Raw genomic sequence first — 13,581 nt, 5'->3', positions numbered from 1 at the left:
AGGGTTTGAGGCGCTGCAGTCCAAACTGTCCCCACATCTTGTGAACCAAAACAAAACTCTCTTCCCTAAATATAGCAGAACCTTAGTCCAATGCGCTTTGCAGCTCAGACATGATCCAAATCTCAAAGTGGGAGTCTTTCTCTGCCCTTTAAATTGAGTTCCCCTGTAAACAGTCACTTGTTAGTTTGCCTTTTTCTTATTGGCACCCGTGGGTATGTATAGTCCACTCGGCACGACAAGGCAACGTGTTTTCACTGAGAGCTGCTTATTTAATGGCGTGTTGGCTCTCAGTCCACACACACTGCAGTGGTGCTTGCGGCAAAAAAAAACAGACACTGAGCTTCACACACAAATCTCTGTGAGGTTCTCTGGATCACAGCCTATTATTGCTCTTTCTACATGTTACTCATCTACTAGTGTGCTGTGGAAACCGTTTGATTAAAACATGCTAATGATAGTTGTGTGTGACCTGCTGACGATGGCGAGGAAGGACCCAGTCCTGGGCAGCGCTTCCCTTCACACCGTTATTTACATCCATGTACAGCGAAAACAAAAAAAGCCCTTTTTCCTTTGGACACGCTGGTCTAAATTAACCCCCCTGAAACGTACACAGTGCTGATGTCAGGTCCTTGGCACCAAACGTGGCTTTTTACAGACCTGTTCCTGCTGCACTGCACTACTGGCTGAAGCAGCATAACCTCTTAGCACCTTCCAAAAGCGTGACAGAAATAGGTCAGCTTACATCCGATCTGCATTGATCAACAAAGTCCATGCAGGTCAGAATCTCTGTGTTCATTTTTGGCACCAGAAGTCGCTAGCAAAATCTAGGACAGAGTTAAGGAGAGAGAAATGAATGAATATAAGGTCTGTAGCACTTCACTCTTTTATACAGTCCAATTCATGGCACAGTTTCTAGGAGCAGTGAGCAACATCAATGAATAAATAACCTTTTGTTTGCCCTGGTCACGCAAAGAGGACGGTCCTGTCCTTTTCTCATGCACGCATGTGTGTGTAATTCATGCTTTGAATGAGGGATACAGAACTTGGCTCCTCCTCTCATATCATTTGCTTCCACTTTCACAGTTAAGGACATAAAACCTCACTATTTCTGTTAGCTGAACATAGGGAGATAAATAAACCTCCTCTCTTCAGAGAAAAAGGCCTAGTCCCAGGCTGGAAGAGCTTCCACTCCAAAAAAAGATCTCAGTGCTAAGGGTAGCATATAAAATACCTGAAGAGAAAACATAACCACACAGTTATGAATCCAGGAATCAAGAGGAAAAGAGAAACTGAGCTCCAAAAAAGTAAAAGCCACTTCAGTGATTTCTGACACTTTCACACTGCAAAGGGTGGGAAAGTGCCTTTTTTATAACCAAGAGCCAGATGTTGGCAAATCCACTCGGGATTAGAAGTTCAGAAGAAACATGTGGAGTGAGATGGTCTAGTACAGGACACATTTCTCCAACATCCCCACAAGTACTCAGCTCCTCTGTGGTGGTTTGTCAGTTGGCTTGGCTGACATATGATCAAAACACAACTTTGAAAAGATCTGTGTTGTCTTATGTTACACCACGTGAGGTTATTGTTGTCCACGCACCAACACGCACGTTTGCATCCATTGTTCACAATTAAAATTCACACACACGCGTACGACTCCTCCCGTCCTGCTTCTCCACATCTAGTTAAGGGTGTGTAGCTCCTTTATTTTTTAAGGGAGATAAAAGGATACTCTGGATCCTTTTACAACCAGGTAGAGTCGAAGAAGAAAGGAAAGCTGACTTTCAAGACAAGGGACTATCACCAGAGAAAGACAGTCAGTTCTTAATTATGCTACAGGCTCCTTTTGTGCCTTCAGGAAAGCTACTGCTTTTCTGATTCGAAGTCAGTGGAAACATTGCTGCATTCAACACATTTTGGTCCTTGCACAACGCACACATCAGATCACCACCTCTAAATTGAGGATAAAAACCATATTTTCTTACATATCAGTTTATTTCAACCACCAGCCATCTGAGATAGAGGCTCTCTTTAACTGCCAGTAGGCACCATACCCAGCGCAGCAAGATCTCTGTCTTGGCTGGAGCATCATAGCAAAACAAATAATAAACGATAATAATGGTAAATACACACGCACCAAATGAGATTCACAACTACATGCTTAAACATAGTGCTTCCTAACAGAGCCTGGCTGGAGAATCCAGCCACAAATACACTGAAACCTTCCACAAAGAAATTGATAGGATTTATCTTCCCGTGCAGAGGAAGGGACATTTCATGGCCCAAACAGGTTGATTCTGCCCCTTATTTATAACCCACAGGAAAAAAGAAGATGCATTCCAGCTAATGACGTTAGCAATTCTTTCCCTTCCCCCGCCTTAAAGGTGGCTCAGGCCTTTATGCTTATAAATCATTTTATTGGTAGTTAAAATATAGAGGCTAGAGCATCTAACTGTAATGCAAGGCGCACTTCAAAGGGAACCTGCTTTCATTTCACAACAGTTAAGGTTTTATCAGCCACTAAAGATTCCCCCTGCCAGAGGATCCTGTTACACCATGTTAAGCCGAGGGTGAAGGCTACGGCTGCTAAAACCAGCCTGGTGGGAGGAAGATGAGGAAGAGGAGGAAGTTTTGAAGCTGCTGGTCTGCCTACGGAGACGTTGTTCTAGAGGCTGCAGGGGCTGGATCACACAAGTTTTACGCTGGGACAAATGTAGCCAGCACTTGGGAAAAGGGCTGTGTGAAGAACCCAACAGTAGAAAAAACCAGCATGTCAGAAACCTGCTTTTTCTTAAAAAGACAAATTCTTCGTGATCATTTCTCTGTGCACAGCAAAGAGATCCTGCGCTGTGTAAATGTGCTGCTTTCCAAGGGTATGGAAGTATAATACAGGCCACTGAAGACAATGGTTTTTACCTGCTAAAGACATTTGGGTCTTTTGTCCCTGTGAATCATCTTCCAAAGAACGTATTAAGCAGACAGGAGCTGCATTATAGAAACTGCTCAGCTCAGCTGAGGGGAAACAGATAGATACAGGAATGCCCTCATGGAAAATAACTTAAAATAAGATATCCAAGCAGGTTCTTCATGTTCTAGTCATGCCCAGCGTCCAGATAAGACCAGAGTCCCTCACTGTGCCACATGCACCTTGCTCAGTAAGCGAGTATGCTCCTACAAGGATCCTGAACGCTAGATACTCACCACAGAATATCACTCAATCCGTTACCTTCACCATCCCCTTCACAGATGGGAGAGGGAGGCACGGCGAGACTGAGACACCTCTCCAATTCATCCCTGTCTGCCTCGCCGTACCAGCTGATTTCAGAAGAGCCCATCCTCCCGGCCAGACTGGGTTTGGGGCAAAGGTTAGCACTGGTTCTTATTTAACCTGAATGCCTGCACCCAACTCTGCCAACGGCCGGCCCAAGATGTCCCAGCCGCTTGTTCTCAACCAGCAGAGCCACAGAGAAGGGCTGCAGAGACAGCTGCCTGCCAGGATGGGGCTGGACTGAATTATCCCCGCAGCCGCTGAGATATGGGTCAACTCCCACAATTTGTCAGACAAGGAGAGGAAAGGAAGGTCAAAAAGAGCCTCCTGTGGGAAAGAAAGCCTGTTGTGTTCCTGCTCAGCCTAATCAGGACTTGATGTTGGAAAAAGATAGATGGGATAAACGAGCTCGTAAATGGAAACAGGGATGGAAAAGACAAGTTGTGCCTTTGCTTTGCAGCAGGATGGAAGAGATGCAACATGTGTTTGCTTTCACAGACCTAAGAGGTTGCAGAAACCTGGTGGAATAGAATCATATGGCCATTCATGGCTCAAACACACCAAAAAAATTCCACCAAAGTCAGATGAGGTCCCTCCCCAGGTTGCACAGAGGCAAATCTACCAGATCAGGTCCTCTCCAGGTTCTCCTTTGAAGCAGGGCAGATCCCTGCAATGCCTTGCCTTGTCCACACTGGTCATAAATACTGCAACTCCTGGGCTTCCCAGGAGCTGGATGCAGAAGGCTTTTGGAGGGGAACTCTAGCAGCAACAGCAATGAGAGACTGAGGTAGTTATTGCTCTGTCCGAATGCCTCTTTCAGATGGTGCTGAGACTGGAAAGGGCTGGGACGGTACAGTGAGTTGGGATCCTCTAAGTCCCTACAACAGTTTAGTGATGACTACGCTTCCTCTGCCAGGTGCTGAGGAGTGCGAAAAGCAGACACCAGAGACATACAAGCATCATTGAGGCTACTGAGATAATTCTTCACAGTATGAGAAAAAAAGCCCAAGGGAGTACACAGATTTTAGGCACGTAGATTTTTATCTGTATGTGTAGGGATATGGCTGTATCCAGTGACACTTTGGTTCAGTGCCTAAAATGCTGAGCCTCTGCCACTTGTGGGTGATATGGTTAAGATAAATATTAAACAAGGTTAGTGGAGCAGAACAAATGAGTCTTCACAAATGAGATTATCCAAAGAACTGAGCCTATATTTCTCCTGGCATATCCCCGTTCCTGAAGGTGTTCAGCTATTTATAAAAATCTAGTGAAGAATTTCAACAAACCGCTTGTGGCATGTGGTTTTTTTGCAAACCACTTTTTTTTTAAACAAACTATTGTTAGCAGTGAAATATTTGATTGTGACATTGATTAACTTATTCTTGCATTATTCTTCCTAATCTTTGAGTGGCTGTCTAAGAATTAATCGTGTCACAAACACTTCCTCACCCAAAAGGCCATCTCTACCTTTAAACAATTACCACAGTATGAACACTTCATAACTGCTAATGGGTTTCATACTCCAAACAGGGAAGCAGGAGGCAGAAGAAATGGAATAGATCTGTCCACTTTCACACTGAGATACCCTAAACCCAGGTTTGAACTCATGGCTTCACAGCTCCAAGCCCAACCCTGCCCAGTGATGCAGCTTTACCACTTACTGCAATAAAAGTTAATAATATTTACAAATAAAAAAAAAAAATTATCATTGAATGAAATAGCTATTGGATACTGAATGACTGTTTGCAAATGTTGTGTTTTCCAGCTCTATATTTTACAAACTGTGCTTCCCAGTGATTATTTCAGCTGTCAGAGGAAATTCTGTTAAAATAAAATCAAACAAAAAATAAAACCTGTTTTACTTATCTGTTTATCTCTTTATAAACCCTCTGTCTGAGGATGCGTGGGACATGTGGAAGCTGAAAGACATTAGGATGAGCTCACTGCTGTCAGAAAGCAGCTGCAAGGTAGTATATTTTATGAAGTACTTTCTCTCCACTTGAACACTTGCTTCTTAGACGGCCAGGTCTTAATGGTGTTAGAGTTGCATTTAAACATTTCGGAACACGCTTTGATGTCCACACCTCATGGAGGTGAACGAGATGTTGGGGAGTAGATTTCCTGCTGCTATTGTTTGGCTAGAGATAGGCTGGGCTTTAACAGCAAACCAGGAGCACATCAATTCCCACTATCAAGATTTGCAAAAGAAAAAGTTACAAGCTTTTAAAAATAGCTTAAACACTATATGAAGTGACTCAAAGACTAAAACACCCTGGCAAACCCTCCTCCTGAGTATTATAAACGTTTTCCATTGTTGACCAAACAGAATCTATTTAATTGGTGTCCCAGTAAACAGAAAACCTCCTTAGCTGGGGAGATTGGGAACAGACGAGAGCCACGCGCGCTGGCTGCTCGAAGCAATGGCACCCTTCGCTGGGCACACACAGGGTGGTGGCTCCTCTAGAACCAGAGGTTCAGCGTAGGGCATACAAGCCCTATGAGAAATATTTTGATCCACGCCCTCGTTGGACTGGAAATTTTGTGATAAAGGTTCTTCTCATAAAACCTCTGGGAGGCCCTATTTGTTTTTAATACAATGGGACAGACACTCTGCTGCTATAAATCAGTGCAACTTCACTGACTTCTATTTAGAGCAGCTGAGTGCGCAGCGTTACACACAACCGCTTCATCCGAGGGACTGGGGTCTCGTTCATTGCTTTGGCCTCTGGGCCCTCTTTTCTTTGTAAGAAAATCAAATTGTTACCACATTGTTTAGGGGATCCCTTTCTCAGCTTGCCACCATGAGGCTGGCTATTCTGTTCCTCGGTCCAAAGCGGACCAAGAAAAGCAGAACAGGACAAACAATCAAAAAAGTCAGTTCCAGGTTTTGCATCTCGACAAAAAAATCCAGTTTCGTCTAAAAATCATGTTTTGCTGAACTGAATGGATTCCTCCACCTGCAGAAGCCACCAGGTTCAAAGGAGCACTTTCTGACATAAATTCCTCCATTTGTTTCATACAGATTCCCTGCTCGACACGTACAAAACAAGCTGGTCTTGTCAAATTATGCTGCAAGTCCTGAAGTTTATATTCATTCCTGTTGATTTCAACCAATGTTTTGCCAGAAGGACTACAGGATTAGGCTTATCATTTTCATCTTCAGTAAACTATAATACACTTAATGAAATAGTGCTGTCTCCAGCAAGATGCCCTCAGGCTTACGTAGCTGGGACTATGTCCTCTGTCAGTGGGACATTTCTCTTTCCAAGGGGGCTGGTTACTGTAATTCTACTACGAATACCAAAAGTGCTGATGTTTTTCTAAGCAAACCCTTAGATACAGGCATAGGACGTGCTTGCAATTTTAAGAGATCATCTCTGGCTTTTCCAAAGTTCAGGTGGAAAAAGCCTTGCTGCTGCAGTTTGGATACCTGGAAATTTACTTTACGGTTTGGTTTTGGTTATTTTTTATGTTACTAGTAGGTGGACTTGGAGCATATTAGCTGGAGCAAGTATGCAATGGGTTACTCCTTTCGTTAATCCAATTGCATTTCTGTTTCTAATTCAGGCTGGAGAGATGTGAAAGAACTGCAGCAATGCTGTGAGATATCAAGCACCAATTCACTGAGCAAACAGTAAGTAATGTTACAAGACTGCAACCGACCTCTCTCTCTCTCATTAGCAACATCCTTCTGCAGCAAGATCTCCATGAGACAGGAGGGGGAAGCATCTGGACCCTCCTCACCATCTCAGCTGCATTCAGCCCTCGCTGGCTTTACGTTGCAGAGCTGCTGCTTTAAAGCTGGCTGGACCAGCACGCTACCCTCGCCCCGACCTCTCCCGGGAGCTGGATGCCGCTTGGCATCGCACCGCCGCTCTCTCGACGTGCCTGGGCACACGCACCGGCAGCACCGCCGCGGTTCTCACGGGCCGGCTGCCGCGGTGCCAGGGGCTGTTCTCGCCGTGGGCCGTCTATCTGGACGCTCCGGTGTGCGAGAGCACGGCTGGCCCCATGCTGTGGAAAACGAGCGTGCCAAGCCAGCCTCTGCCAACAAGAGCCCCAACTGCCGGCTCCTCCGCACAGCCTCTCGGTGCCCCGGCTGCTGCCAAAAACACAGGGCAGCTGTTGTGTCATAACCTCATCGCAGCTCTCTTCACAAGAAATGTAAACTAGTCAGACCCTCAGGAAGAAAGAAAACATTCTCAGCTGACCTTGAAGGGAGGGGGATGATTGCCTCAGAAGAGCCAGTTTGGACACATCTCAAAGAGTTTGGGAAGAAAAACACCAGGCAAACAGCATTAGGCTCCAGCAGCTTTGCATGACTCCAGTTGATGCGCAGAGCTGGGGGAGAGCTGCTTACCACCATATCGTCCCTTCATTTAATACCTTCATCTTCAAAAAGCACCATCTTGAGGAACAGGACAGACCTTTGACCACAGTGGCAGCTGGTGAAAGAGCACTGGGGTCCCCACTAGCACAAAACAGAGAGATTCGAGAAGTTCCTGAGAAATCCATACATTTTCTGGAAACTAGACTGCAGAGTACTGCTGGTAAATGGTGGTTTTCAGCTTCTTCACACTGAGAACAAAATTGCTTTGTGAAAAATTTCCAACCAAATTGAATGGAATTTCTTTTCTGGTGCTCCATTTGGCATGTCTGAGCTGCTGCAGCACGATCTAGAATATGGCTGTTTGTTTACTACAGTTTGAAACTGTGTCATGAAACACATATTATGTGAGTAGCCTAGAAATGCACCAAGATTTCAGAGACAGAATTGCTCTGAGCCTTTTTATTAAATGAAACATCCATTTTCTCCCAGGCAGAAATCACAATGGTATCCATCATAAAAATGATCAATAAAGCACTGGGTTGCGACTCCTGCTGTCTAGTTTAATTTTGTTATTGAAATAACGGTTTCTCAGTGCATGGAATTTCCTGGGGATTAATAACAGACATCAGCATCACAACGTACCCACCCCTTCACGCTGCTTATTTATTTCCAGAAAGCACCCACTGCCCAGACCATAGGAACTAGGATTAACGACCTTGCTATGGGTTGTATGCTTGTACCCAGCTGCCTGGGGTATGACCATCTGAATCATCTGCAGGTGATGCTGAGAAGCAAAAGCTGCCATCTATTTTTTGGGAAAGATTTCTGGGAAAGCTTTTTGAGATGATACTTTGGAGCCTGCTGCATCTGACTCATTACAGCATCAGGAAAAATGGAGATGGGCTGCCTGCGTGGGAACCTATGCTCCGAGGTCTATTTGTGAAGAACATTTTCAGTGCACAAATTTCTAAGTGACTTGAGATTGTGGTGCTGACCTGAGGACAATTTGGGCATGTGCACTGCTTTGTCTTACCTTATATTCCTGCCTGTTGGTATTGTTCAAGTAAAAACCAGAAATAAGTGCTGAGGTTTGTTGGTAAGTAGCCTTAAAAATGCAACACATTTGGGCAAAAAGATCCACAAACGGGATCATCTAGGAGAAGGATTAATTTCAAATCCCTAGACTCATGACTGATGTACCTGCTGTCTCCTTTGACATTAGCATTGCTTTGAGAAGTCATTTTACACCTAGACAAGAATTTCCTGACAAAACTATTTTCCTTTTGAAAAACACTGTACTGACAAAGCTAAAGTGTTTATGAGAAAAGGGTTGTTCTGAAAAATTCTCTAGAATTTCTTCTAGAGATGCCTTCTCTAGAAATGCCAGGGAGAATAGTTTCAAAACTATCACAGAATCTCGTTTAGGGTTTTTTCCTTATAAAACCTTTGACATCATCAGTCAGATAATTGCAAAAACTGGTGTAAAAACCCAAAATACATCCAAGATCAAAATCAAAGCTTCCATTAAATTAGCTAAGTGAATCGCTTAGCTGTTAGACTTAATTTTTAAATCCATGAACGCTCGGCATTCAACAGCTTGTTTTCTGCAAGGGTGGAAACGGGAGCTTGCAGATGGGCAAGAATTTGTTCAGTCCTGGACAATTAGTGGGGACACATGAGTCAAGACATTGCCTTGCACAAAAACAAGTCAGTGGGAATTTCCACTGGTGGCCTCACTAGGCGTGGATTTGGCACTGTAATCCTGATCCTTCCGGAAATCCGTGGCAGTCTTGTCCCTGGCTATGCTCAATTTGGGATTAACCTTTTAATGGCTCATACCTTTGGGTGTGTGGAAATCTGAACGCTGGAATCTTGCGTCTCAACCACAGAGACACTGCAGTGACCTTGCAAAAATATTGCTCACCCTCCCGTGATCTTCCTAGCAGATGAGAAACCAGAGCTTGGAACTGCTCCCCACCACTACCCCCTCTTGTTGTTCAGCTTGTGAATTTTATTAGCTGTCAACGTGTCAAACTTCCACTTAGCTGGACAGCTGCATGACCAGCCAGACTCTGAGGCCTGTCAATAAAGTTTAACAGAGCTATCAGCTTTTCACATGGAAGAGATTGTGGTATGTGAATACTCAGGTATCAGAGAGAACGAACGAGACTTAGGTTTTCACATGGTAAAGCAGAGAGAGGTGAGGAGGAGAAAGAAGCAAAGAGATGGACAGGTCTGCTTGTTTTTGTTCAGTGCTTGTACAGTGATGAGCAAAATGGGATTCTAGTGCAGGGATATTGTATATCTACGACACAGTGAGAAAGCCTGCTGGCAACATCTGAACTGTGATTCAGTTGGGTGTGATCTGGGGATTGTCCAGCCATGGCTGCGCAGCAGATAAGCAGCACTGAGATACAGAAGATGGATGAAGCAATGACCAGACATTGAGGAGCAGTAAAGGCTGCTCTCAAGTCTCTTTTGTGACTATGGGTCACAACATACTTTTCATACGTCTGCCTCCCATTTTACATGTTATCTGGGGACAAGATAGATGGGTAGGCGTTGGCATGGCCCTTAACACCCAGAAACCCTGATCTCAGCTGGCCCTACTGTTGTTACAGATATCTTTAATCCAAAGCACGTCTCTTGGCCTTAAAAACTCTGTTGACAGGAGTAAGACTTTAAGGTGGTAAAAGATTCCCTGCTGGATGGGTACATGTGTGGATGTGTGTGTGTGTGTGGTTTTTTTTTCTTCCACAAGAACTTGATTGACTAATGTTTGTAGGTCCCGAGAGCCAGTAAAAGATCTGCTCTGATATCCAGAAAATTTTACAAGGGGCGGCAGGCTTAAAAGTGGTGGGAAGAAGCTGACTCTGCCAGGATGTCGGAATGAGAAAGCCATCAGGAATGTGCCTCGGAGAACAGCTGCTACTAGAGCCCTGGCAGGAACCTCCACGCAAGCTGCCTGGGAGCAAGTAGGGGGATTCAGAGATCACAGCTTGAGACGAAGGAAAGGTTCTCTTTATTTATTTATTTAGCTTTCCCTTTCTCAGCTTTTACCTCCCTCCTTTCTCCCAGCCTTGTCACAGTGAGGTCAGAGCACCTTGGAAAAGAGAGAACCTGCCTCTGGTTTTTGCACTCCCTGGCACTTCAGGGCTTTTCCCTTCCTCTCCAGCGTGCCCACATCACTGCTCATACGATGCAGGTTCCTCTCACCCCATAAAAAGGTGTTACCTAAATTTGTTCTCCCTTGAAACTCTTTTTTTTTTTAGTCTATTTGCCACAGAAACATCTCTTTTTATTTCCCCCCTAACAACTTATGTCCATCTACACAAGCAAGACCAATTAAAAACAGGATATACAAAACAAAACCGAAGGAATTTACACTTTCCAACTTTTGGTAGCTTAGTCATCTAAATTAGCCACTTTCCCAGGCTCCAACTATCTATGAACCGACATGGCTAGCAAATTGAAACTATTACTGTTGAACACTCTGGCACGGTCTTTTGGCTAAGATCAAAACTAGAATGAATTTAAAGTTTGCTACGTTTCCTTTTTGCTGTCTCCATAGCCAAATCTTGAGGGATGATGGGTTCAGGAAAATCCAGTACCTCTCAAGAGAAAGCTGGAGGCAGGTGAGAGGGCACTGCTGCAGTGCTGTGACTGGCTTAACACTCCTTTGGGAAAGAAGGCTCATGGGAAAAGTCCTCAACCAGTGAATGTCCCAGGTGTGGGGGGAAATGTCCATTCCCAGACAGCTGGGGGAAAACAGCAAAAACTTTTGGCTTCTGAGTGAGCACATCAAGCTCATTATCCTGAGAACTGCAGAACAAAAAAAAAGCCTGTTTTGTTTCAGAGGAGCTGGTTAAATGACTGTTTCCTTGTCACAAGCCTGGAGGACTCTTTCGCTCCTCTCTCAGTGCCCGCAACCCAGCTCTCGGCTTCGTGCAGAGACCCCTGCGCTTAGCCAGAAACCTAATCGCACTGGCCACACGGAGGACGGACTGCTGGGGTCTCCATTTCACTTCTTTAACCCAGCACAATCCCCAATCCCTCCCCCTTTCCTTCCCTTTCCCCAAGGGACTCTATTATACCCCCCGATCTGTTCACACTCCTTATCCCTCTGCGTGTTTGCACACACTGCTGACCCAGCCTTTATCTGGAAGACATAAGGGTCTCTGTGTGGAGTTCCCACAAGGGCTATTAATCGTGTAGATGTCAGAATCCCCCCGCTCCAAACCCTCCCTTCCTGCTCCTCCCCTCTTCTTCCCTCCCCCCGCCCTTTTTGTACTCTCTGGAGATCGAGGAAGAAAAAAGTTTTATGAAAATTCACACACAGAACTTGCAAACTTTGCAAAATATGATCTGCTCCCCTGGGCAAGGTTGGTAAATGGTGTGATTTCTCCTAAAACACCAAATACAAATATACACACACACTGCTTCCTCCTAGGCAAACGGAGGAATTTTCTCCAACAGAAAACAGAGCTAAATGCTTTGCCAAGTCAGGGAAACTTTGGCTCCTGGTCCCAACCTGGATGGAAACCCTCCAGCTGGTACCTCTGCAACGGGTCAAATCCAAATGGCGTATCTGCAAAGCCAGGGGAACGTGGGAATCTGCAGAACCGGATTTAAGTCTCAGATCCCTGTGGATGTGGCTCCAGAGAAGAAGTGCATCCACGTTACCACCTTTCAACACTCTCATCCCCAGCACCACCACCTCCTTCCCCAACACAAACAAGAAGCTGTGCCACCAGGCTGACCTGTCACACAGTGGTTCTAGTCCTTACCTGAACTCGGGCCTCGGTGAGCTTGGTTCTCTGAGCTAGCTCCTCTCGTGTGTAGATGTCTGGGTAGTGGGTTCTCTCGAAGGCCTTCTCCAGCTCCTCCAGCTGCTCAGCGGTGAAAGTGGTTCGACTGCGGCGTTGCTTGCGCTTCAAAGGCAGGTCTGGTTCAGATTCGACGTCTGAGCCTTCATCCAGCCTGTTACCTGGGGTGGGAAAGAAGTGGGAGATGAGGCTTGTGTGGTTCAAAAGCCATGGGGAGAAAGGCTGTTGGAAGAGTTAAGCAGCCCAGCAAAGTAATCTCAGTTCTACTGTGAGGGCATCCATCGAAACAGATACTCTTCCACGTACAATACGTCTACAAGTTTTATGCTATTTCTGTAGTTTCCTACTATTATTTTTTCCCCACATTGTAAAAAGACAAGCTATGAAAATCAGAACTCTTTGCAGGAAAGGTATGGTTCAAAGTCCACTATCCAAATCGTTACAGTGAAAGAACTTCCAATTTTTGACTTATTTCAAGAAATTACCATTTTTTATTGGAAATGACTGTGCTTCAGAGTTGCACATTTTACACTGAAAAGATGTAGAAGCTGAAATGAGCACATAAAAAATTCAATACATGATGCTTTGACTTGTGCAGCCTAATTCCCTCTTGTGTTTTGTCAAATATCAGTGTTTGATATTTCAATTTTTTAAACCACTTGAGGAAGAAAAAAAATATTAGGAATTTTTAGAGCTGGGCAAAACCTTTCCAACTCTGCTTCACCTCTGGGCTGAGCTGCCCACAGGATACAGTTCCTCTTCTCTTAACTACCCAAATTTCAGCAGGAGTTTTGCACAAGGCCAGATTCCTACAGCATTAAGATGACATGAAAGTCCTTTACCAACGTCTAACTGGTCACCTGCTTCCTCCACCTTCACTTGCCCTGGACCTCTGCCTTTCCCTTCTCCCTGCCTTGAGCCCAGGACCACATCTATTGCCTCCTGAGGCCCGTATCAAACCCAAATAAGTACAGCTGGAATAAGTAAGCCCAGTTTTGCTGGAGATAAAGCAGAAGGCTCTACACTGATACTCACCAAGCCTACAGTCAGACCCAGAGGATTTTAGAGGGGACACACTGAGAACAGCGGTAGCTGTGGCTCTAGTGTTCGCCAGAGGCTCTCAGGGAGCAAAGCTTGGGTTTCAAAGATGTGCGATGTGC

At 45.0% G+C, this 13,581-nt stretch overlaps 1 protein-coding gene across 2 annotated transcripts in view; it reads right to left on the bottom strand.

Annotated features, from left to right (window-relative positions):
- The window catches only part of PAX7 (paired box 7), a 101,550-nt gene that overhangs the window by 38,912 nt on the left and 49,057 nt on the right, over positions 1 to 13,581 (bottom strand). For both annotated transcript variants that reach the window (XM_068414352.1, XM_068414353.1), the window contains exon 6: positions 12,383 to 12,582. In XM_068414352.1, the coding sequence (XP_068270453.1) occupies positions 12,383 to 12,582 (200 nt within the window). The remainder of the gene's footprint in view (positions 1 to 12,382; positions 12,583 to 13,581) is intronic.

Source organism: Nyctibius grandis, chromosome 17, assembly GCF_013368605.1.
Source record: "Nyctibius grandis isolate bNycGra1 chromosome 17, bNycGra1.pri, whole genome shotgun sequence".
Taxonomy (NCBI): Eukaryota; Metazoa; Chordata; class Aves; order Nyctibiiformes; family Nyctibiidae; genus Nyctibius; species Nyctibius grandis.
Note: the sequence above shows the minus strand (reverse complement) of the source record. Positions and strands in the feature narration are given on the sequence as shown.